The sequence below is a fragment of the Dysidea avara genome, chromosome 1 (genome assembly GCF_963678975.1).
Source record: "Dysidea avara chromosome 1, odDysAvar1.4, whole genome shotgun sequence".
NCBI lineage: Eukaryota > Metazoa > Porifera > Demospongiae > Dictyoceratida > Dysideidae > Dysidea > Dysidea avara.
The window spans coordinates 23,410,205-23,436,470 of record NC_089272.1 but is presented as its reverse complement, the minus strand read 5'-3'; the positions used below and the strand labels follow the sequence as shown (position 1 = coordinate 23,436,470).

At 37.2% G+C, this 26,266-nt stretch overlaps 1 protein-coding gene across 4 annotated transcripts in view; it reads right to left on the bottom strand.

Moving 5' to 3' along the window:
• Positions 1 to 2,007: 2,007 nt before the first annotated feature.
• Positions 2,008 to 26,266, bottom strand: part of LOC136259867 (uncharacterized) — a 32,357-nt gene continuing 8,098 nt past the window's right edge. Inside the window, exons 2-9 of one of the 4 annotated variants that reach the window (XM_066053425.1) lie at positions 21,623 to 22,356; positions 17,419 to 17,704; positions 8,058 to 10,183; positions 6,751 to 6,778; positions 4,470 to 4,787; positions 4,150 to 4,184; positions 3,982 to 4,060; positions 2,008 to 2,233 (exon numbers count right to left, since the gene is read on the bottom strand). In XM_066053425.1, the coding sequence (XP_065909497.1) occupies positions 2,190 to 2,233; positions 3,982 to 4,060; positions 4,150 to 4,184; positions 4,470 to 4,787; positions 6,751 to 6,778; positions 8,058 to 10,183; positions 17,419 to 17,704; positions 21,623 to 22,342 (3,636 nt within the window). In that variant the 5' untranslated portion in view covers positions 22,343 to 22,356 and the 3' untranslated portion in view covers positions 2,008 to 2,189. Of the gene's footprint in view, positions 2,234 to 3,981; positions 4,061 to 4,149; positions 4,185 to 4,469; positions 6,695 to 6,750; positions 6,779 to 8,057; positions 10,184 to 17,418; positions 17,705 to 21,622; positions 22,357 to 26,266 lie in introns of those variants that run through there. The other 3 variants (XM_066053439.1, XM_066053433.1, XM_066053447.1) reach the window with 3 other exon arrangements.

The following is a 26,266-nucleotide window of genomic DNA, read 5'->3' as shown; positions in this document are numbered from 1 at the left end:
ATTGTGTGCTATTTTACAAGAAGGCTATAGAGAAGGCAGATGGGTGCATTAGTAATGTTAACAGTGCACAGTACTAGTGTTTGAAACATTACTAGCAGTAAGCAAATTATTTTCAATAACGAACTGTACTTAGGTTTTAGTGCAGTTTTTGTGATCAAAGTACAAGTTTTAGTACATGTTTATGTTGGTGAATGGTATCAAATTCTAAACACTTTTTGTGGTTAAGTCTGGTGATAAAAGGCAAAAAAAACAAAAAAAAAACTTGAGTCCAGTAGTCCAGTCCAGTGAATGGATACACCCTGAATAGGCAGTGAATATATGCTGCATCATGCAGTCCCCTCTCTTCTTGAAGGGTATTCCCTTCGGCGGTGAGCAGCAAGGACTAGTTACTCAGGCCATTCTTCCAGAGACCCTTGAAATGTTAACATACAAACAACACATATCAACTCAAAGCATGTGTAGTACTGTGCTAAATTTACACACCAGACCAATGTACCATTTTGAGAATAGTGTGTGTGCTCTTTTAGCACTTCACACTTGCAAAAATAATGTATCAGCAACTCACAATGCAATGAGCACACATGAGCAGCAAGTGTGCTAAAAGTGAAGAGATTTTGTTTGCACTAAAACATTCAATATGCACATTTGTTTATTTAGTGTGTAGTTAGAGTAACTCATGCAGCACTATCAACCACCTTGCATGTCTATTTGGACGTGTACATGATATTTCCAAAAAGAGCAATGGGACTCAACCACCACAAAATCTATGCATAAAGAATGATAGAATGTGGCTGTTGTAACTTTTAAAAGTTCCTAGTATCCAAAAACACAGGGTTCTATCGTCTTTTCTACAATTTCCATACATTGCCATTGTATGTTTATATATAGAGCTATATATCCTTTAGTTATATGTATCTCTGGATCAGTACATCAAACAGTAATGTACAAGTATTGTGTAGCCCAAAACACCAGCACAATACTCCAAATCTCAGTAGCTGATTTGAACATGCAATGCCTCCACCTCTCATCATTGGGTGTGCAGTGGAAACCTGTCTAAGCCGGTTACCTTTGGACCAAGATTTCTTGGCCTTAATAGGCAGGTGGATGTGTATAAACTTTTCATGAGGAATTTAAAGCTGGTCTTTTTAAAGAGGTGGCCTTTCTATACAGGTGGCTGCTAAGACAGGTTCCACTGCACTAACTATGTGGTAAGCTTCATGCTTTTATCACAAAGTGTACAATTCACATGAAGTAATTAATTAAATTGCTTTACAGTCTGTTATATTTTAACATGTTTATATAATCTCTAGCTACACCATAAATAATATACCCTTACACTCGTGGTATATTATCTATGCCTACTACACATTGCATGACATGATCTTACTACATGTACTTTTTATGCACCAATAGTCGGTGTTTGCTGGTTTCCAAAACCCAGAACAAGCCATGTTACTAGAACAAGCCATGTTACTAGTTGCTGTTCAGTTTGCTATTACTTTAATAGAAATAGAGTTCAAGATCCATAACTTATGCAATAGGGCAAGCACTGCTGCTAGTATCAGAGAGAGAAAAAAATGAACTCAACAACACACACATATCTCTACAAGTTAAAAAATTTCCTCAAAATCACCAATTTTAGAAAGTGTACACAGGACAGTGTACGTACATGAAAAATGTGAGAAAAGGTTAAATTGTATATACTTGATAAATAAATTGTGCATCCCCACCCATAGAAGCTAAGAGTATAGCTGTTTATCTGTAGTTTTGACAGGAACACATGTTGCTCAGATGTTCAGTGAATATTCCACACATGCAGTATGTGTCACAGTTCAGTAACTTCTGTGCTTTCAACATTTGCACATGGTATGAATATATACAGTTATGGTAAGCATGCAGTTTTAATCTTTTTGTATAGCAGCACGTTTACAAAAATTACAGTAGTCAGTTTATTATAACATTTGCTGTAACTGCAGTACAGTTGCAAGAGTTTTGTCATACTCTATATTTAATAGCAACCGTGAAATTCATATTAATATAACAAAGTTGAACATCATTTGAAAAAGTATGTAGTATGTACAATAAATGTGCATTATTCTATCCTATACAATAATGATACCAATCCTTATAATATGCCCCGTATTAGTCATAAATTATGAAGAGAATTCATTTGTTTTCAGTCTCCTTTTCTAGTCAGTTGAACTCTTTCCCGATTGATACGAAAACACATTTCCTTTAATACAAAATAAGTAATGTATTAACAAAGTAGTATATAATCTACTACAGACTAATTGCATGCACGTACAGTACTGTTCAAATGTAAAATTGCACTAACTTATACTATTTTCTCATGTCATATGAGCACTTTATGGGTGAGTGAAGTCCCCCCCCCCCCCCCCCCTGTGGGCATGCATTCAGACATAAATTTACATCATTCTTTCAATAGGCACAGGTTCATATGTTACAGAAAAGGTTACAGGTATATACAAAGAAAAATTAGGGGTTTTAAGTTTGATCAGGGATCATCACACAATACAATATTAGGGATCATGAAGGTTTGGACGTTCAACCTCACAATACCTTCATGGCACCTTGGCAGTATTGCATAGACATAACCATGCCCAAAACTGCCTTCATTATGACCTGAAATGGTTCCAATAGGTTGCTACAATTAAGAATTTATTCAGTGGAATTTTCTACTGACTGTCTGACTGACTGATATTCCTTCAGACAAGTGTAACTCAATAACGGCTAAGGCTACAGGCTTGATTTTTCATTGCTAAATCTTCAGCCCGACAGGTCATACCACAGTATGTACAATGCATGCTTCATGGAATTACCTGTGTCCTCATTGTGTCCCATTTAATACCTTTGCTGACAGCTCAAGGTGTTGATTCATGGTAGCACCACATGATGGCTTCCCTAAATTTGTAACAGGATTTGTCTGAGGTTTCATTGTGGCAGAATTGAGGTTCTTCTTGTAGTTTTCTTTATTTGTAATGCTGTGTAACAGACTGAATACAGCTGAAAATGAAGTGTATTGTCCACTTTGTTATTTCAGTAAGTGATAGTTAGGGCGTGCATTCAGACAAAAACAATAAGTCTAATGCCTTTCTTTCTTAATGCCGTATATGTGCTGGTTTACCACTCATAATTATGTTACAAAAAGTAAACAATCAAGTACTGTACCAGGAAAATTGAAATAAAAAGTAGTGAAACAAGGAAGGTGAAGATGGGCATTTACTCCTTAATTTAGTCTATGTCCACTTGTATCTTCAGGTGTACGTAGGTGATCTCCCTTGTTTCACTACTTTTTATTTCTTTGATCTCTAATCAAACTTATAAATTCCAGAAATAAAAAGTATAGTGAAGCAAAGGAGGTCCTAGTTGCACTCTTGCGAGACAAAGTTTCATTTGAGCAGTATCATAATCTAGTTTTACATCCATTCCTCAAGTCCTGAATAACCCATAACTCAGCCTAGCTCATTTCTGTTTGCTTGTCTTTCATTTTGAAAACAACCCTGTACTGTCCCTGTCACTCCAGCCCACCAACATCCCTATCAGTACATGCCCGATACAGTCTAACTCATGAAAAACTATCAAAAATGACAGAAACTTAAAGCTAGGATGAAATTTACAGCACAGGTAACTCCATGGGGGTGTAATACCACACCCAGGTATCCCCAGGTTGGCCACAGCTCTATCAAAGCCTCAGACTGTTTTGTATGGCTCACCAGCTTGGAAAAAGCAGCCAGTAAAAACAGATCATTTAACTCTGGTTGATCACAATTTTTATAGCAGCATTTGATAGTGTTTTGTAATTTTGTGTTTATGGTGGAAAAACAAACCTGCTGCCATGGGTAATAATACCAGTTTTTCCACAGTGTCCTACTGTACAACCACAACATTTTAGTAAACACATCTAGATCCACGACATTTCATTCAACATGGGTTTATTTATTATATACACACATACTCTACCTGTAGGTTCAGAAATGCTGTGAGAATAACTCTGAGCATGACCCATGCCAGGGGATACTTCAGTTGGAAGTGAAATAGACTATACACATGTATGAAAAATAGATATAAGCACTGAATCATGTACAGAAATAAGATACACAATACAATGTCACTACATTCAAGTATTACCTTATGAAACTGTGAAGCAATATCACCATCAAATCCTACAGGAAAGAGAAGAATACTTATTGTACAGAACAACAGTTTGATGAATATGTAGTAGAGGAGACTGAAGAACCTCAACTGCCATATCATATCTAATTTATATAATGGTCTGATAAGTAGGGCCCTAAAGTCATGAATTTTATAATAGTTGTGGAAAATTGCATGCTACATAAATGCAAGATGAAGATGTACTTGTGTATATACGTACATATGTAACAGATTAGTGTTGTAAACAGTACATAATACTGGGCTAAACATGCGAAGTCATGGTACAATATATGTACCTTTAGAAAGCTTAACTACAGATGACTCCATTTCATTAGCTAGCATTTCAGCTGAAATGGTACAATGTGTCTTCATTACATCAAGCAATTGATAAAAACTATTCGTGTGTCCAGCTTTCAGATGCTGTGCAATATATTCCAATAATTTCATAATCTTCTCTGATTCTCGATTATATGATTCGATAAGGGATGCATCATCAACAGTGATAACTCTTCTTGCTATGAAGTGGGGTATTAGTGAGTGGACACTAAGAACTTTAGTTAATGTGGCATAATTGTCTGTAAACACTTTTTCCTCTATATATTCCTCCAATTTCCCTGTGAGAATGTACATTTCATAACACCCAAGTAGAGTAAAAGTTAATGCTAGGAGTTAATGAGCAACTAAAGATACTATCTGTTACACGTGCACCATCTGGCAGGTACCATTACAATTTGCTAAATGATTTACACAGTATAAAGTTACGCACCCTTTAATTATTATAGAACTCACTCTGTAAAAGCCACAACTAATCTTATGTGAAATGTACACATGTAGTACAAAATTAATATGGTTGTGATGAAACTTAAAGAAGACACATATGGTGTGTTGTGCAGCTAAAGGAGCTGGTACACCACACTAGTGTGCTATTAACAGGAACAATCAAAATGTAATTTTTGTGCATATGCATACCATATAATATAGAATACACTTGCCCTATGTGCAGAACCATTTCAGATACTACATTAATCACAATAACAATTTAAGGCATCGGGAACCAAGCATTACACATCACATCTTAAACTCATGCATGCTAGTGATGTTTCTTTTAAAGTATATAAGCTTTATGCCATCCTGCAATCAGTGAAATGATGTGAGCATGGTAACAGTTAACTAAACAGCAGAACTGCTCAACTGCATATGTATACGCTAATAAACTATGTAATACTTGTACTATCATGTTGGTAAAATATAATGTGTTTGTGGGTAAGTAGTTAATGTCAAGAAGAATTAAAGTTATGAAAGATAAGGTACTCAAATAGAACACATGGGACAAACATGACTTTCCTATATATCTATAAAATGTGCTATTATAATTATGATTTGAAGCAACTACATGAGCAAATACAAACTTTTAAACACTAAAGTAAAAATGCCGCTGGCTGGATTCAAACATGTGGCCTAAATGCAGCAACTATACGTATGACAGGAACTCTAACTGTTTATCCTATAGTTTGTAATGGAATGCAGCTGGAGTTTTTCTCTACACTGTGTCCTTCAATACACTGTAGCAAATAAAAGAAAGCACATGGAAGCTTGCAATAAAATTTGTAAGTTATACGATAAGTACTATATTTTGCATGTGAACCATGTCAATACGTTTATAAGTTGATCAGTTAGCACTGTCATTCTAACACATGAAAAAGTACGCCAGGCACAAAAGTGCCAGTGAGAAGAAAAAAATGTCATAAGCAGGAATTTAATCCTGGACCCTTGGGTAACAGTTCTGTGCATTAACACCAGAGCTGTTTGACTGTGTTTTGACATAAATTATCTGTCAAGTTAACAGCATGATAAAGAAATAATCCGGACAGACAGACAGACAGACAGTACAATTAAGTACCCAACAGCTAAGTTTCCTGCCAGTTTAGATAATTTTTTAACTTGATGTTGACTGTATCGGGCAAGCTCCAATAGGGATGAAGGGAAGTGGAGGGCAAGAGATCGTTTACAAAATTAAAAAGGAATGCATATGGATGAATTAGGTCAAATTATGGACCATTCAGTTTTCAAAACTGGCTAAAATGAAATGAAATTTACAACACATGTCTTATTCAACACTACAGAGCTGTACAGCCACATACAGCCATCCCCAGGCTGGCCACAGCTCCATTAGGGCCTCAGATTGCTCGTATGGATTGTCACTGTGCAGCCAGCAAAAGCAGACCTGAAATATTTGAGTAGTTTTGTGCTGCTGTTGGTGAAAAATCATGTCATGGGCAATAAAACCAGTTTTCCCAGACCCAGCAGGGGTTAGCACTGACCGCATGTGTACCTGGTTTTTAGAAGTACAAATGTAGTTTAACATCAACTTGTTTCTCAGATGTTTCATTGATTGATTGGATTGACTGATAAAAAAACTTGACCTCACAATTCTGCTTTTCATAGGAGGAATACAAGTATACACATTCTGCAAGGCACATTCAATCATAATCTATGATACTGCATGAACTGTACTTGAACACTATAAAAGTGTAATGCATGATGCACTTGATGTTTTAGCTAGAAAAGTTAGTTTACCTGAAAATCTTGACCGTGGTGACATGGCCTGCAGCAACAAAAATAAGAACACATATAATAAATCTATTATGGAGTACTGTATAGTAGAATATTTGGACTGTCTACCCAAAATATTTAAGGCTGGCTCACTATTCCTTCAAGACAACTTTGCAGTATTGGTTAGGCACAGTCACACCTAAATACTGTAAAACCTTCAGAGTGACCCCAAATTAGCTAATTTCAATAAATTTCTGCAAGTGTTTTCTTTTTCTAATTTTCTACTAACTGCCTGACCGGCTGCCTGACTGATGCCTTCAGCCTATGGATAAGGCTTCTTTACTGTTTGATGTCACTTAGGCCTGAGAGATGCCTTTTAGCCAACCACATTATAGCAGAAGTTACAATGCATGCAATATAGACTTAGCTTTGTCCTCTTTTTTGTGTTCCGTTTCTTTCTTCACTACTGCATAGGTGTTGATTTGTGGTCACACATTATGACTTCTACTGTATCATGAGAATTGTCTGTAACTTCTGCAGCAAGTAAATCGACTGCTGAGACATTTCTTGTACTGTAGTCAGAACAGTCAAAACATAGCTCTATATAACAGTCAAAACATAGCTGAAAAATGAAGTGGAATGGCCATGCCACTTTTCAGAAATTGATAGTCAAGGTGTTCACTTAGTCATGCAGTTATAGCTATTCTATAATGTGTCTAGAACAATTCTTTCCTTTGTTGTAGTATGTGCTGGTTCACCAGCAATGAAAATTTTATTATAAAATAATGAAGCAAGGGATATTGTACAGCTGCTATAATTCCTAAGTCATACAAACAATCTATATGTATGGAAGCTCCATTGTATACGTGCAATACTGTATGTATACAGTGGAGCTTTCATTCAGCATCATAAGAGTGCACACACTAAACATACAGTAGATGCATAGCTTTGTATAACATAAAACTACTAGTGACATGGATACATACAGTATATCCAATACGTTAATACATTTAGCTAAACAGATTCTTAACAAAACCTCAGGTTTTAAACAAAACTATTTTTCTACAATACCTGCAAAAAACTTCTTTTGGTAATGACAGAAGGCCAAATGCACAGAATGACTAATAGAAGGACAAATAAAAATTACAGTATAGAATGGCCATTAGCCAAGGAATAAATGAAGGAAAACATTAACAAGCAGTATGGTACAGATAAGGATATAATATTAAGTATAAAACTAACTCATCTTCCATTTCACAAATTATAAACATTTGATAAGAAATATGGAACATGTGCACCCTTAGTATAATTATGTGCAATTCACTTATTACCAGTGATGCTTTTGTTATATCACACCATAACTTGTGTGAACAAGATTGTAGTTCTACAAAGCCGTGGTTTTCACAAATCAATCCATTAGGAAGTGGTTTTTGTCCAGTCACATGATGTGAAGATAGATATATCAAACAAGGTTTACTCTTACAGTAAAATGCACACTTGAAATCAGTACCAGTACTTTGTTGCATTTGCTGTAACATGTTGACTATGGTCTGCTGAACTTCGCAATGAATAGACCCAGTTTTTACATTCTTTCTTATTTGAATTTCTAAGTGGGTAATTTTATCATGTAACAAAACATACTGTCCAGAATTAGTACAAAACATAACAAAGTCTGCGTAAACACATCTTTTCCCTTCCAGTGAAACTTGGAGTTTCCAGTTCTCAACTTTTTGAACCAATTGTACAATTAAACAACAAAACACTCCTCTTGGGAAAGTGCCAGAATTGAACTGTATCACAAATTCAACACCAACAAGTGGTGGCATAACATCAAATAGAGCGGTTTCATCCTTGTATGAATCTAGTACTGTCAACATCAAATAGTCACTACTGTATGTGGGATAAGGTGTGATAATGTTAAAATATTTGAGCAACTCAAGGAAGAATTCAAGTTTGATACCTCCCAGAGAATCAGTAATGATTTTGTCAGTTTTAATTTTGTCAATCAAAGATTTACTAAGAATGCCTTTAGATTTCAGATTATTCAATGCTTTACGATCAACAATTCTTCCATCAAATGAAAAGCAAACAAAATTTGTTAAGTTCGTAAACAACCATTGTGGGTTAGAAATGACAAAATCTTTCATGTTTGGTACATTATGAAAGTAGAGCAGAATACCAAACATATGGTGAAACCTCAATGCAGCTTTAACTTGTACCTCAGCACTCTTCTTATCACATCCTGGAATAATTTCTTGAAAAAGTTCCACAACTTCTGAAATTGCAATGAAAGATTTGTTGCCTTTTCCACATATTCGTCTTATTTCTAATTCCAATAAGATCCAGGTGATTGGTACTTCATATACAGCCTTTTCATCTAGTATAGCTTTGATTTCAGAGCAAATTTGGTTTGCTATTGAATCTTGTGAATATTCTTGCTTTCCAGAGAGAGTATTATCTACTGCAAACAAAATTTTATTACAGTTCCAGATAGATACATTATCACTGGGCTCCAATTGTGAAACTATCTCTTCTAGTTGATCACTGACTGTATCAACATCTTTTTCATTTACTTGATCAAGATGAGTACCAACAAAACAAAGTCCTGGCTTACTATCTCTGCCTTTTTGCAAAACAGTCACATCTGGAAGCGGAACGTCTGTAATTATGGAGTCTTTCAAAAGTGCAACTAGACATTTTATTAAATCTTTGTTAGTATAATTCAAAGTATATGGTTCATAAGATTTGATACCATTTTTGTAATGATGCACTAATACTCGTTCATCAAATCCTTTAGCTCCCAGTACATGAAGCATATTTAAGACAACAAACATAACAGTAGCTGAAGTATTAACAGCTGGTAACATGTTTATGAACTGTGGTTGACCACCAGTGTCCAGTAATGTGAGGATGTCCCATATTGGAAGGGGTTCTTCATAATCTTTTGTAAGATTAGGAGACTTTGAGCATAATCGCTTTTCAGTAAGGACAGGTTTGAATTTTGCTGTTTTGAAAGATGGATTATCCAACGATTCTGCTTGGAGTTTTTGAGGTTTTTCACTAAATTCTCTTACATCTTGTTGACAAGAGTTGAATTGTTCTGTGTTTACAATACTTTCCTCTTTTGTACTATCCACATGTTGCTCTGAGCAAAACGGTTGTGGTTTGAACACCAGTTTGTGGTGAAGGCGTAGTTTAACTTGACGAAGTTCTTCAGCAGGATAAAGATCAACCCAATTGGTCCCTTGAATACTAGCCTTTCTTGATATCACAATTTGTTGAGTGTTACCAAGTTCTGTACTGTGTTGATCAGGTTTAAATTTTTTATTCTTAAGCAAACGAACAAAGCTTGTTTTCCCAGCCCCTGATGCTCCACAAAACAAGATTTTAGCATGTCGCACCTTCATAGTATAACCACCATTTTTAGCTTCATCAATCAGTTGCACCATTTGCTTATCTGTCAGCAAAACAATTAATTGTAAAACAGGTATTGTACACCAATATACCTTGTGCCTATTACAAGACCTTTTAACTGCTAGTAAGGATACATATCTATAGTTGAAAGCAATATGCTACACAATATGTACCATGAAATCAGCACTTGTACAGCCAGTTTACCAATATTGGAATAGAGATTGGGATAAGTATAATTCTAGAGAAATGGTAACAGGATGGGAGTGGGAACAACCAATGGAAAACGTCTGATAAAGGTCGTCATGTCAACATACTGGTTGGATTTTACACTGGATCCATTTCCATTAAATGATCAAAAACACTCTATTGGAGCAGGCAAGATTTTAAATTTATAGTTATCCCGCACGCAAGGAGGATATATTGAGCCTGTGAGTTTAATGGACTAACTGGCATAGATTATATAGACTAACTAACTTGTCATCACTGCATACTACTCCATTGAAACCATAAAACATTTTGAAAGATTTAACTACCAAGAAGAGATTTACAAAGTTTTCTATTAATTATAACAGTGCTTTTATATAGATTTTGAGAAGCTACCGTACAGTGTAATAATTTGACGGAGGAAAATTTTGATGAATGGCAAGCATTTTGTCAAATTCGTTAAAGTTTTCCCCCATCAAATTTTACGCTGTACAGTATATACTTGCAGCCACAGGATAAGAAGTCATATGATGTAAGCAGCTAATGTTTCTCAGTCTCCAATAAGAACATTATTAACAGTCATATAGCCTCCTAAGGCTGCAGTTGCATCTTCCCAAACAAGAAAGTGGAAAATACTAATAAGATGTGGTATGTACGTATGCCAAAACAACTAAACTGTGAAAAAAGGATAGAGCTTTCCTGGATTAAAATGTTGGGAAATTGAAGATGGCAACCAAGACATGGCTACAACAATGTCAATCAATTTAATATTCTGTATGTCATTACTAAAATTAATGCCATTTCTTGGCAACTACATTTGATTTCAAGTCCCAACTTGTTTACTATCACTTTTGCACCTTTTTCACAGCTTGACTGTTAGAGTAACATACAACAAATAATTTTAAGAAGCTGGCATACTGCACTGTGAGTATATTGACAAAAAGAAACAAAAATGAGATTTGTATCTCCATGCTGCCTTACCAAAACAAGACCATTTTTGCTGTGGAAACACCCAACACCATCAGTAGTCCACATACCAAATTTGAGCAAAATTACTTCAAGGTATGAAACTTCAAAAATTGGCTAAATCTTTTTCTTCTTTTTCTTACACTTATAACAGCTGCCATAAAATGCAAATGAGTTATCTGATTTCCTTTAGATTTGGCACACAGAAGGTTTAAAGGCGCATCTTGGTACCAAGTTTGGCTGGATCAAGACACACGGTAGTGTGTCGTGCGGCCCAAGAAGCCGGCGCGCCACACCCGTAAGTATATTGACAGGAAGAACGAAAACGTCATTTTCACACCTTTGTATCTCGGTGATCACTTATCTGATTGGAACCAAATTTGCTACACAGTTGCCCGCCAGCCAAAGGAGTCTACATTCCAAATTTGAAGGAAATCGCTCCAGCCATTTCCGAGATACGAGCTGCCAAAGTTTCGTTTTTTTTCTTCGTTTTTTTTTTCTTCTTCTTCGTCTTTTCGCACACTTGCAAAAATTGCTATAACAAGCAAACGCGTACTCCGATCGCCTTGAAATTTGGTACACAGAAAGGGAGTCCAAAGACGAATCCTAGCATCAAATTTGGTACAAATCCGATGAATGGTTCAGGAGTTATGACCGATTATTCGCGTAAAACAAGATCGATTTGTTGTCACGCCTACAGGGTAAACCGCTTCATGGAATGAGTTGAAAATTGCTATGTAGATGGAGTAACCATCGTAGGAGTGCCTTTTGGTGGTTTGAAAGGAATCGAGATAAAGACCACGGAGATATGACACAAAACCCAACCTGTGTCACAATTACGCGATCGATTTTTATGAATAAAAAAGTATTAGTTTTCACGCCTACTAGGCAAACCGCTTAGAGCAATGAGCTGAAAATCGGTGCATAGCTGGAATAATCTTCATAGAAAGTCCTTGCAGTAGTACAGAAGAATCGGATTTCAAACCACTGAGTTATGATTCGAAAGCCAACTGCGTGTAGCAAATGCGAGATCGAGATACTCTAATAGAACAGTCACCCTAATAGAGCATTCGGCTAGTTTATTTATTCCATTATAGAATTTTATTACATCACAAGTTATTCTGTAGGGAGTTCAGCTGCAAACAGTTAATCTTATAGACAGTTCAGCAAGAAGACAATCACCATGTGGAGAGTTAAGCAAATATATCACTATAGAGATTCAGAACATTACAAGTCACACTGAAGAAAGTTCAGCTATAAACAAGTCATGCACTGTGTAGAGAATTCAGCTACAATTAAGTCACTCTCTAGAGAATTCAGCTACACAGAATTCAGCTACACACAAGTCACTGTGGAGAGAGTTCAGCTACAAACAAATTACCCTTTAGAGTGATCAGCTACAAACAAAACACTTTGCAGGGTGTTCAGCTGCAACAAATCAACCTTTAGAGCGATCAGCAATGAACAAATCAACACAAATCTACCTGTAGAGAGATAAGCTAGAAACAAATTACCCTGTAGAGAGTTCAGCTACAAAAAATCACCCTGTAGAGACATCAGCTAGAAACTAGACACAATGTAAGGAGTTCAGCTACAAGCAAATCACCCTGTAGAGAGTTCAGCTACAAACAAACCAACCTGTAGAGCAATCAGCTAGAAACAAATTACCCTGAAGAGAGGTCAGCTACAAAAAATCACCCTGTAGAGATATCAGCTAGAAACAAATCACCCTGAAGAGAGGTCAGCTACAAAAAATCACCTTGTAGAGAAATCAACTACAAACAAAACACTTTGCAGAGAGTTCAGCTACAAACAAATCAACCTTTAGAGCGATCAGCAACAAACAAATCAACCTGTAGAGAGATAAGCTAGAAACAAATCACCCTGTAGAGAGTTCAGCTAAAACAAATCAATCTGCAGAGAGATCAGCTATGCACAAATCACCTTATAGATAGTTCAGCTACAAACAAATTACCTTGTAGAGAGATCGGCTACAAACAAATCACCCTGCAGAGAGAACAGCTACACACATATCAACTTGTATAGAGATCAGCTACAAACAAATCACCCTGTAGAGAGATCAGCTACAAACTAGACACAAAGTAAGGAGTTCAGCTACAAGCAAGTTACACTGTAGAGAGTTCATCTACAAGCAAATCAACCTGCAGAGCAATCGGCTAGAAACAAATCACCCTGAAGAGAGGTCAGCTACAAAAAATCATCCTGTAGAGAGATCAGCTAGAAACAAATCACCCTGAAGAGAGGTCAGCTACAAAAAAATCACCCTGTAGAGAGATCAGCTAGAAACAAATCACCCTGAAGAGAGGTCAGCTACAAACAAAACACTTTGCAGAGAATTCAGCTACAAACAAATCAGCTTGTAGAGAGATCAGTTACACACAAATCAACCTGTAGAGAGATAAGCTAGAAATAAATCACCCTGTAGAGAGTTCAGCTACAAGCAAAACACCCTGCAGAGAGTTCAGCAACAAAGAAACCACCATGTAGAGAGTTCAGCTGCAAACAAATCACCTTATAGAGAGTTCAGCTACAAACAAATCACCCTGTAGAGAGATCAGCTAGAAACTAGACACAATGTAAGGAGTTCAGCTACAAGCAAATCACTCTTTAGTGAGTTCAGCTACAAACAAATCAACCTGCAGTGAGATCACCTACAAAAAAGCACCTTGTACAGAGTTCAGCTACAAACAAATTACCCTGTAGAGAGATCGGCTACACACAAATCAACTTGTAGAGAGATCAGCTACAAGTAAATCACCCTGTAGAAAGTTCAGCTAAAACAAATCAACCTGCAGAGAGATCAGCTACAAATAAATCACTTTATAGACAGTTCAGCTACAAACAAATTACCTTGTAGAGAGATCGGCTGCAAATTAATCAACCTGCAGAGAGATTAGCTACACACAAATCAACTTGTAGAGAGATCAGCTACAAACAAATCACCCTGTAGAGAGATCAGCTAGAAACTACACACAATGTAAGGAGTTCAGCTACAAGTAAATCACCCTGTAGAGAGTTCAGCTAAAACAAATCAACCTACAGAGAGATCAGCTACAAATAAATCACTTTATAGACAGTTCAGCTACAAACAAATTACCTTGTAGAGAGATCGGCTGCAAATTAATCAACCTGCAGAGAGATCAGCTACACACAAATCAACTTGTAGAGAGATCAGCTACAAACAAATCACCCTGTAGAGAGATCAGCTAGAAACTAGATACAATGCAAGGAGTTCAGCTACAAGCAAAATCACCCTTTAGTGAGTTCAGCTACAAACAAATCAACCTGCAGTGAGATCACCCACAAAAACGCACTTGTACAGAGTTCAGTTACAAACAAATTACCCTGTAGAGAGATCAGGTAGAAGAATTCACCTTGTAGAGAGTTCAGCAACAAAGAAACCAGCATGTAGAGAGTTCAGCTGGAAACAAATCACCCAGTAGAAAGATCAGCTAGAAGAAGTTACCTTGTAGAGAGTTCAGTTACAAAGAAACCATCATACAGAGAGTTCAGCTACAAAGAAATTACCCCGTAGAGAGTTCAGCTAGAAGAAGTCACCTTGTAAAGAGTTCAGCTACAAAGAAACCATCATGTACAGAGTTCAGCTACAAAGAAACCACCTGTACAGAATTCAACTGCAAACAAATCACCCTGTATAGAGATCAGCTAGAAGAAGTTACCTTGTAGATAGTTCAGCTACAACAATTCACCCTGTAGAAAGATCAGCTAGAAGAAGTCACCTTGTAGAGTGTTCAGTTACAAAGAAACCATCATGTAGAGAGTTCAGCTGCAAACAAATCACTCTGTAGAGAGTTCAGCTACAAAGAAACCGCCATGTAGAGAGTTCAGCCTCATACAAACCACCTTGTAGAGAATTCAACTACAACAAATCACCCTGTAGAGAAGAAGTTACCTTGTAGAGAGTTCAGCTATAAAGAAACCATTATGTAGGGAGTTCAGCTACAAAGAAACCACCATGTAGAGAGTTTAGCTGCAAACAAATCACCTGTGGAGAGTTCAGCTAGAAACAGATCACCCCGTAGAGAGATCAGCTGGACGAAGTCACCTTGTAGAGAGTTCAGCTACAAAGAAACCATCATGTAGACAGTTCAGCTGCAAACAAATCACCCTGCAGAGAGTTCAGCTACAAAACAATCACCCTGTAGAGAGTTCAGCTAGACGAAGTCACCTTATAGAGAGTTCAGCTACAAAGAAACCATCATGTAGAGAGTTCGGCTACAAAGACACCACCATGTAGAGAGTTTAGCTGCAAACAAATCACCTGTAGAGAGTTCAGCTAGAAACAAAATACCCTGTAGAGAGACCAGCTAGAAGAGGTTACCTTGTAGAGAGTTCAGCTAGAAAGAAACCATCCTGTATATAGTTCAGCTACATTTCAAGTCACCCAGTAGAGAGATCAGCTGCAAAAAAATATCCTGTGGGGCATAATGGGCATGTAGTAAATATATGTATATAATTTGTATAATTACTAATAAAATCAAAAATAATTGAAGCACTAAAATTCTTCTTTAAGTTCTTTTCTTCTTCCTGTAGTGAAGAAAAAAACACATGGGTTAGAAAAGCCCCAAAGCCAGCCATAGGCCGGCTTTGCAGTATACAAATACAAAAAGAAGTGATATCTAATCAAAAACAGCCAAGCTGTAAAAAAAGGTGCGGCCCCCAAAAAGGCCATGGTGAAAAAAGATGTGAAATCCAAGGTGGCGGCCAAGAAATGGCTGTGATGGTAGGTTAATGGTTACATTTTAATAACGACAATTCAGGTGAATTTTGTGCCGCTTGGTCTTGGCACCAAATTCACCTGAATTGTTGTTATTAAAATGTAACCATTAACCTACCATCACAGCCATTTCTTGGCCGCCACCTTGGATTTCACATCTTTTTTCACCATGGCCTTTTTGGGGGCCGCACCTTTTTTTACAGCTTGGCTGTTTTTGATTAGATACAATAAACAGTCAAGGAGGGAGTTATTAGTGATCATTCACGAAAAATAATACCAACATGTTGTCACACCTACAGGATAAATTGCTTGTTGAAAATTGGTATGTGGGTAGGTTAACCTAAAGACCATAAAAATACAAAGCAAAAACCAACAGTGTGTAACAATTATGCAATCGAGATTTGCTAATAAAAAAGATTACTTACCAGACAAACTACTCACATGAGGGGAATGAGTTGAAAATTGGTGTATAGATGGATTAATTGGTGTATAGACGGATTAATTGTCTTAGAAAGACTCTTCAATGGTTTAGAAGAATTGAATTTAAAGCCACAGAGTTATAACATATGAAATCCAACTGGGTGTAGCAAGTGCAAGATCATGATACTCTAATAGAGCAGTCAGCTAAAAAGTAAATTACTCTATTAAAGCATTCAACTATGTCTTGTAGAGAATTTAAGCCATCCTGTATAGAGCTCAGATACAACAAATCACCCTGTAGAGAGTTCAACTATCTACGTTTATTCAGTTTTAAATATACAAATATTTAAGCAGACACAAAGCTATACACAGAAATTACTCTCTCTCTTGTTCAAAATTCCTCTAATAAAGAAACAATCAAAAAAGAAAGTCCCAAAGTCAGCTTATGGCTGGCTTTGTAGCTTGCAATACAAAAAGAAGTGATATCTAAAACCAAAACAGCCAAGCTGTAAAAAAAAGGGTGTAGCCTCCTAAAAGGCCAGGGTAGAAAAAGTTGTGAAATCAAAAGTGGCAGCCAAGTAATAGCTGTGATGGTACGTAGGTTAATGACAAAATTTTAATAACAATTCAGGTGAATTTTGTGCTGAATCTTAGAGGAGGCAACACAAATTCACCTGAATTGACATTATTACATTTTTGTCATTAACCTATCATCACAGTTATTTCTTGGCCACCACTTTTGAGTTCACAACTTTTTCACCCTGGGGGCCACACCCTTTTTCACACCTTGGCTGTTTTGGCATAGATTATATTAACATCATTTTTTGGCCACTGCCTGATTTCCCAACTTGTTTACTATCACTTTTGCACCTTTTTTCACAGCTTGACTGTTAGAGTAACATACAACAAATAACTTCTGTGATGATTACCTTCAATATCTACGAAGTACTTTTTGTTATCTTCTGAAAAATGCTCCTTTTGAATAGCATACTTGCATATTTTGTAAGTAGCTCTTGAAATATTCCTACTTCCAGCGCTGAAAAATTGTCCTTTCTGTGTAGAGCTATCTAGCTTTAACCCTATCTTTGCGCCCTCAAAATTTGTTGGTCGAAGATATTCAAGGATTGACAGAACGTTGTCTTCACTAGTGTCACATAAATAGATTGCAAATCGATAGAATATTGGCTTTGTTATTTCAGGATCCTCCTTTATCACCTACATAAATGATCACATAACAACCAATACTACAGTACAACCCACTAATAAGGAATGTGCATACATACAGTGCAGTCAACATACAACAGGTGTCATACAATGGTGCATCATACAACTTTATAAGTTAAATTGTAAATCATACATACATAGTTGACTAGTTTAGCCGATGGAGTGCCACTGCTGGTTAGCTACAATTAATTAAGACTGCATTTGTAGCACAGCGAATAGCAACAACTATTATAGTATGTAACACTTTGCTTGGGCAGATCAAAGGAATTTTTGGGTATGCATATCTGATATTACCCCATGGTCAGGGAATTTTCTATATAATGCCCTGATGTTAGGGCATTATTTGTGACCTAATTTTAGAAAACCGTCGATATCCGCACAATTTTCAAAATGCATTTTATTTGTTCTTTGTTTTCTACAGGGACAGAGGAATGGACTAGCCAAGTTTCAGCTTCCTAGGTTAAGCAGCATTGGAAATACAGCACTAGACAGCCGGACGAGCAAATAATTTGATATGTACAGAAGCTACCGAGAAAAGAATCTACAGGCACATACATAAACCATCATAACTTACTGATACAACGACGTACGGAATTGAATCTTGGCTCATTGTGTTCGCCATGAATTTGTGCATCCACCAAGATATAGTTTTTCCCCAGGCATACTTCTTCGTTCGAGAAGGAAGGCAAACTCACTGAAAAATGATTGTTGGTAAATTCTTTCGTAATTGCAATGTAAAAAAAAGTCTGTAACTTTGGTATCTTTTCATGTATGGAGATGAAACAAAGATTTTTGTACTCCTACAGACAGGAGAACACAATGATGCCCAGGATTTATCCATTGGCAGTTTAATTCGCCCACCAGCAAGGCGATAAAAACCTGCATAATTTTTTTCTGGAGCTTGCATTTTTTACCCATAGTTTTTAAATGCGTTTTATTACAAAAGTACTGTTGTGCATATATCGACGGTTTTCCAAAATTCGGTCACATTTTATAATGCCCTCTAGCTCATGAGGTAGCGGTACTGCCCAGTTTGTTTATAAAAGCTCAGACTGAAATCAATTATGAGAATAAATTAATGCTCATTTGACTATTATCACGAGTTGGAGTTTGACACAAGAAGCACTCAAATAGAGGCATTTCAGTATCCTTGCCATTCTACAAGTTACTTGAAGATGAAAACTAAGTCTTATTGTGCATACATAAATGTTTCAGCACGTTTTCGATTAAGGACCATACCCACATTACAGATAACATGAGTTAACCATGTTACAACAAAGCTTACTCCTTTAGGCCTTTAGTATATGTTGTAATTAGTCTTTAAACAACTTGATAGCAGTAAAACATTTGTACACTTCCCGCAATTTGCAAAAGCTCAACTTTTCCATGATATCTTTAGGACTCATCTGTTTATTATAACAAACGTAGCTGCAATGTTAACTGCTGCTTAGCTAGCCACAATTGAATATTTCAGGCATGTATCAAACAGTACAGTAGTACAGTACATTAGGGGTCATGGAGATTTGGATTTTCCTAGCCAAAAAAATTCACCCAAAAACCAGCTTCATGACTCTATCCTGGCACCTTGGCAGTATTGGTTAGATACAACCCAAAAGTGCTTTCAGTAAAGGCTTCCAATAAATTGTTATGAAATTTAAAAAAAAAAATATTCAATGGAATTTTCTACTGAATGCCTGCCTGCCTGCCTGTCTCTGCCTGCCTGCCTGTCTCTGCCTGCCTGCCTGTCTCTGCCTGCCTGCCTGTCTCTGCCTGCCTGCCTGTCTCTGCCTGCCTGCCTTCAGGCAAGTGTAACTCAATAACAGCTAAGGCTATGGGCTTGATTTTTTTGAAAGTGAGGCGTAATGGCGGCTGCACTTTCAAGGCAGTAATTGAAAGTTGGGGGCACGCGAATTTGTATATAATGAATCCAGTGGTTTCACTCGTATTGGCATAGGGTTAATCACTTGGCAGGATATTAGCCTGCAATAGAAGTGTTACATAATAGTTGGTTGTAACACGGGCACTTGTGGTCTGCCTGAATGTCTACCCCCAGCCCTCAGGCCTGCGGCCCTCGTGCTTCGGGTGGACATATCAGGCAGACCACTTGTGCCCATATTACAACTATAATATGTACAGGTTAAGCTGAGTTCTCAGAAAATTCAGTAATTCATGGCTGGAATTACACAAGTTGGCTAATTTGTAGTACTGCTTGACCTGCTAGAAGTATTTCAAAACCTAAACATTCAATGCCTGACACTTTGTTAATGACCAATCAAAGTTTTCAACACAAGTACACATTTCTTTAGGGAACCCATAAAAGTACATAGTCCTATGCAATAAAGCCAAACCGCACATTGACAACTTTACTGTCATCACTAATCACTAAAATGCTATTTTACTTGAAAAAAATCCATTTTTCTTTTTAGCTTTTTTCAGGATGCAGCCCAATGATGAAGACTGCATGTACGTTATACACATGTACCTATAAAATGCACAGTCATGAACCATGATAATGAGTTCATAATAGGGATCGCCCATGTTTTTTGCAAAAACTCTAATAGAAGCACACCTAAAGACCGCCTTGGAAAGCATTCTCCAACTCAAAACAACCCATTGGTGGTTCTGTACAATTGAGTATAGGTCCACTAGTAAGTATCAAGAGAAATGGAAATGGTATGTGTACTTCAGAAAAAAACTGAAATTTTCCATTTTGTTCATATTCCTTATTCATATTATTCATAATATTATTTTGTTTCACTCATTTACAGCAAACATTATCCACTTTTTCAGAATAAAAAGCAGCAATGGATCATTGTGCGTGTCCATGACCTGTTTTTGATTTTGTTTTGGATGGAAACAGCCCAAATCAGGCCATTTCTTCTTGCCATAATGCCGTTACGCATGAGTAGCTATACAAAATCACACTCAGAGTTATTGGTGTGTACTGCTTGTGTTAATACAATCTGTCCTTATTAAACTCAGTATAGGCCAGGAAGCGTAATCTGTGTTGAAGACTTTGTTGCAAGGTGGTTTTTCACTCCGTGATTATTGTACGTGGGCGGGCCATCCAAGATTAAACACTCTAATAGAGCAGTCACGTAAATACTCTAATAATGCATTAAGTGTATAACAACAGCCCTTATACTGAATTTGACAGCTAATAAAGGCACCAGTAATGTAAATTGTAGCTTATATCAAGAGACTCTCATGATCATCCTGTATACACATTGCACTTTGGTCAGTTTCATGTGTGTACTGAAATGTTGATGACACTACTGTGCAGAATGCAAAATTACACTATTCACAACAGTCTTCATTATCAATAAAACTAATCCATAATCCATCACTGGATTAATAAGAAGTACATAAACTAGATGAATAAAAAATCGAAAATTTTAAGAGAGAGAATAGGGATTGCTGTAAAAAGCCACCAAACAAGAAGGGATCGCTGGAGTGGCAATGTAAACCACAAATCCCTATTTTGACTTGTTTCAAAATGACAAAGCATGTAACTAAAATTTTATGACAGAGAGTCAAAATAGGGCTACATTACCACCCCAACGATCCCTTCTTGTTTGGTGGCTCTTTTAGCTATCCCTATTCTCTTTTAAAATTTTTAATTTATCTTTTATAACACATACACTGTAAAACAATTCGGATGTGAGCCCATCGTACATATACATTATCATATAAATACTTCTCTATTTGTACATTTTGTCATCTTTACTGGTCAAGAGAACAAAATCATCAAAAAGGTTTATTATTAAGTTGAATTGTTTAGCTAGGTATAGTTGCAAATCCCAAAGCTCCCATAGCTGGCTTTGAATTATGTGTTTATTTGCTCACTTTGTTCTTTTTTAAGCTATAATGGTCTAGTAACAACTATTATACAGTATATAGACACTGTACCTCATAATCTACACTTGGAAAAGCAGTGGTTACTGAGACATGTAAAGAATACTTGTTGCCAAACTGTTCCAACTCTTCCCAGAGTGATGCAACAGGTGTACCATAGTATTTTTCTCCCAAACAAAAGAAAAGTAACTTTCCAGAATTTTCGGTGATTAGCACACGTGGCACATCATTTCTAAGGAGAGGGAACATGGTCATTTTAGCAGGGTCATCACTTTCTCTGAAGTGGAACTTGTCTAAATAAACAAAGTTATTAACTGATTTTATCACTGTACAGTAAGTATATTCATAGCCAGTATGTTCCATGATTTTGGATCCATCTGGAAAGTTGCTATCTAAAGACAAACAATAATAAGCTCTACGGCAATGATATTGCTGGAGAAACATCAGCATTTGTGTTACAACGTGATCTTGAATAGTACCAACATTTCGAAGTGATGAAGGTGGAACTTTAAGAATTGAACAATTCTGTTGCTTGAAAGTGGGTGGAAAATTAATAACATCTGAACAATGACCAGCTTCATTGATAATCACTACATAAAAATGTTTGTTCAAACAATTGCAACTCAGTACAGCATCTAGATGTTCTTGTTTCCTACTAAACCTTCCATAATCTAGTATTAGGATGTTTCGTAGATCCTCGCGTTCCTTAAGAACACACAGATCCTGAAAACATACTGCAGCGCTTTCCAGAGACTTTACATCAGCATTCTCCATATCTCAAGTGCAGCCTATATAGTAAAAATATTACACAGTTGTAAATGCTGACAATATCATGATTGGTATGAATTACAAACATTCAAATACACATACAAATCAGTACTAGTTCAATAGAGGATATACCCAGTATGGTCAATTGTATTTCGGAGGTCCAGGCACAAGGTACATTGATTAACTAACTAATTGCCTCTACATTCCTTGCATGACAGCATTTCAAAGCTAAAGTATTAATACGATGATGTCACTTCAGCATTTTTGTACACTAGTTGCAGAATGGGTGGCCAGTGTATATATATTGTAAGTGGAAAAGAAACAGGAGAAGATCCTATAGAAGCAATATCTCAGGTAATGACTCATTAAGAGATGCTTTTAGAGCACATTTACTAACCAGCCTGCACCAAAATTCAGGCAATAGTGAACAGCACATGACAATTGTTGACCAGCCTGGACTTCACCCTGAATTGGCTATGCAAATATGTACCAGGTTGTGCAAATGCACCAATCTGGTAGTCTCAACAACTAACAACACACTGATACTGAAGTCCCACTGGTCAGTCATACATGCCAGTTGGTAATCCTGTTGTTACAGCTAGGAGAACCAAGCTGAGGATGCAGACTATGATACAGATAGGCATTAATTGGAATCACACCAACAACATGGGCGGCAGCAATTACATGTAGATGGCAGTGTTCATGTGCAACAAGAGGTCAAAAAATCCACAGAACTTTACCCCGACATGCTAGATGATAAGAATGACAACACGTCTATCATGCAACAAGTAATTGCAAATTATCTAGAAAAGCACTTCTGTCATACTCTGAGCAAAGTTAACAGGTCGGCAATGCATAAGGCACATGAGATCCACAGTAGCAAAACGGCCAGTAGTTGACTAATTCGTGAAGGACTACCTCAAATCTTGCTTCTCAAAACAAGGGGACAGTAAAACTAAAGACTTGTGATCTGACTTCATTAAGTAAAATCTGCTAGAAGATGTTAATGCAACGAAAAATGTTTGTGGCATACTAGACATAGTCTAGTGATCATTAGTATTCCTTGGAAATGCAAACGAGTTACTGTCACAGATTAGAAGGAACAATAAACTGCAGCTTGCAGATAAGTCACTGGGAAAGTACGACCCTCTCATGCTAGCAGGAATTCATCAAACGTCTACAGAACAATGTAAAATCTGATGCTTCATTAGCCCAATTAGTATCAGTTTCACAATGGTACTATGGTAACATGTCATGCACCCTACCATCTAGTGTCCAATTGAAGGAGCCCTGCTAAAAGTTGGGGGCATTGGCAGGTTAACCTTAAAAACTTGACATGAATACAGAGGCAGGGGTGTGGCAAGGACAAGGCAGACTTACTGACCACCAGTCCCATCAAAGAAATTCTAACTCAATTGTCACCTCCTTTGACAATATTAGCACCATTACATCTGGATTTTTCACACACAGACTCACTCCAGTTATTAGCAGACTATAAATTATACCTTATTTATACACAATTGAGAGATTCTTACAAGGGATCCCTGGGTTCTCACCACAGTAAAGGGATACCACCTGCCTCTATATCAATGGCCTGCAAGGGCGGCCCCAGGAATTTTGGTGACTGGTTTCCAAACTTCTGCTATACACATGGGGGCAAGATTGTCCAGAAAATTGTGTAATTTGAAATTGAATCTAGTAACAATATCAACAGTTTAAAAATAGAATTGTGTTAGGTATAATGTAAGCTGCTTAATTGTGCTTGCTTCTGGTACAGTATCAGCAGGGGCATAGCCAGGATTTTTTGAAGGGCATTCGGATTTAAAGTGGAATGTCTTAAGGGGAAGGACTGGGTGCTTCCCCTACACCATGTTTGGACGAAAATGATGCATACACAAAATGTGCCCTTAGGCAGCAACATTGAAAGGTGCTGTTTGTGCATCTAACTAGCTAAAACCTACACACAGCTGTTTATGCAGCTTATAGAAACTATAAACCTATTGTACAACTAACTAATCTTCATTTTCAGACAGTATACTGACAGCCAACTTCCAATTTCAAAGCACACGGAAACCCTCCACACTAGAGTCCCTTAGTTGGTAATACTTCTTTCCAGTCATACATTATTCTCGGCCAGTCCTCCTGTTGATGGTCAATAACTTCAGACTTGACTTGTACTCCAATATGTTCGAGACATCATGTGCCCACGGCTTGTAACAAATAAACAAGCCATTCATCAAATAAATATACATCAACAATTCACAGTTTGTGCTAACCTGACACGTGTATAACACGACCACTCAAGTTTAGCAGCTGCTACCTCGTAATATGTCTCAACTGAACATTGAACGCGCCATTTCAACCGGGCATCACGTGCGCAATTGATCACATGATTCAATAGATATGCTTTGCAGTGGTTCAGCATTAATATGATATGACCCTCAAGAGTAGTACAGAGGAGTGCCAGTGGGCAAGTAGCAACCGGAGAGCTCCAGGGTTGTAAGAGTTGGTTTTAATTTTTAATTTTTTTGAAATTCTACCCTGCCTACGCCCTTGATCAGGTGCAGATTAAAGAATTAAGGGACAGCAAATTTGACATTTGATGCATATAACAGACATGGATGTTGTTCTGGGGGTCTTGGGGCATGCCTCCAGGAAAATTGTCAAATTGTTATAAGATTTTGGACCATTTTTACTGTGTTTACACAGGTAAATAAAGTAGCTAGCTAGCTACAGGTGTACTTACAGTTCTTAAGAGAAATACAAAATATGGCTGTTCTATTAGAGTGGTTGACTGCTCTATTAGAGTATTTCGATCTGAACTTTTGTACCATTGCAAATCACTGTAAAATATACCTGAATACATTTGACCAGTTTCTGGAAACCTCAGAAACCCGACTAGATCCGCCCCTGGTCTGTTCAGAGAATAGGTTCTGTGAACTTCATCCTGGACACAATGGGGGAGGAATACTAACAGAAGAGTTGGAAATAAAAGGAGTGGTAGTTTATTATTGTCACATTATTTCTTTACTTGTTACGGGGCACATGCAACCAAGCAATCACCAACGGGACACCCTACCAATAGGGCATGTATGCACAGAGCATAGTCATGCAGCACAGTGTGAGTGGGTGGAAATTACACATACACAGTAACACAATTGACTGGCACATAAACATTAGAGTATGCAATTATAACCAGTACAATTCTGAGTGACTGCTATATTGTACTCCTGATTACCCTACCATGAAAGCCAATGGTGATCGAAGCTCAAAATTTCAAAACAAACACTTAGGATTTTTATGATGTATCCATGCACAGTTTGTGGCACATGATCCTTCTCATGTGATCCTGGGAGTTTAAAAGAGACATGGTTGGAGTTGTCAATAGCAATCCACTAGGCTTGTAGTTTTCTCATCACTCCCCATAATTTCACAAAACTGAAATCAATAGGCAGAAACTGACCAAACCATCATTTGGTACTCATAATTACTTACAATTTTAATGGGCCTACCAAGGTTACTCCCAATAGATGATAATCTTCTACTTATAATTAACCCAGACCAGAGACCACACTCTCTCCAGATGTTGACATTGAATTGATATCCTGTTCAGTACACCAGCGATGCCACTTATGCCAGGCTGTGTTTTAGGCACTGTTAGTATTTCCACTTCATCATTCAACGATAAACTCTGCAGCTATTTGAGAAAGCTCTTGCATTTCAAGATGTTACCAGAGATAGGCCAGGCGGTCGGGTACAAGCTCCCTTATAGCTGTGGTGAATCATAATGCTTTTGGTACATAGACCAGTTTGATACTGATGACTCCAGTACTGTACAACCAATACTTTGTGGTCAGCCATATATCTACCACTTACCATGAAATTGAGGAACACAAACAGGAAGTCACCCATTGGTTTCTTATATGTTGA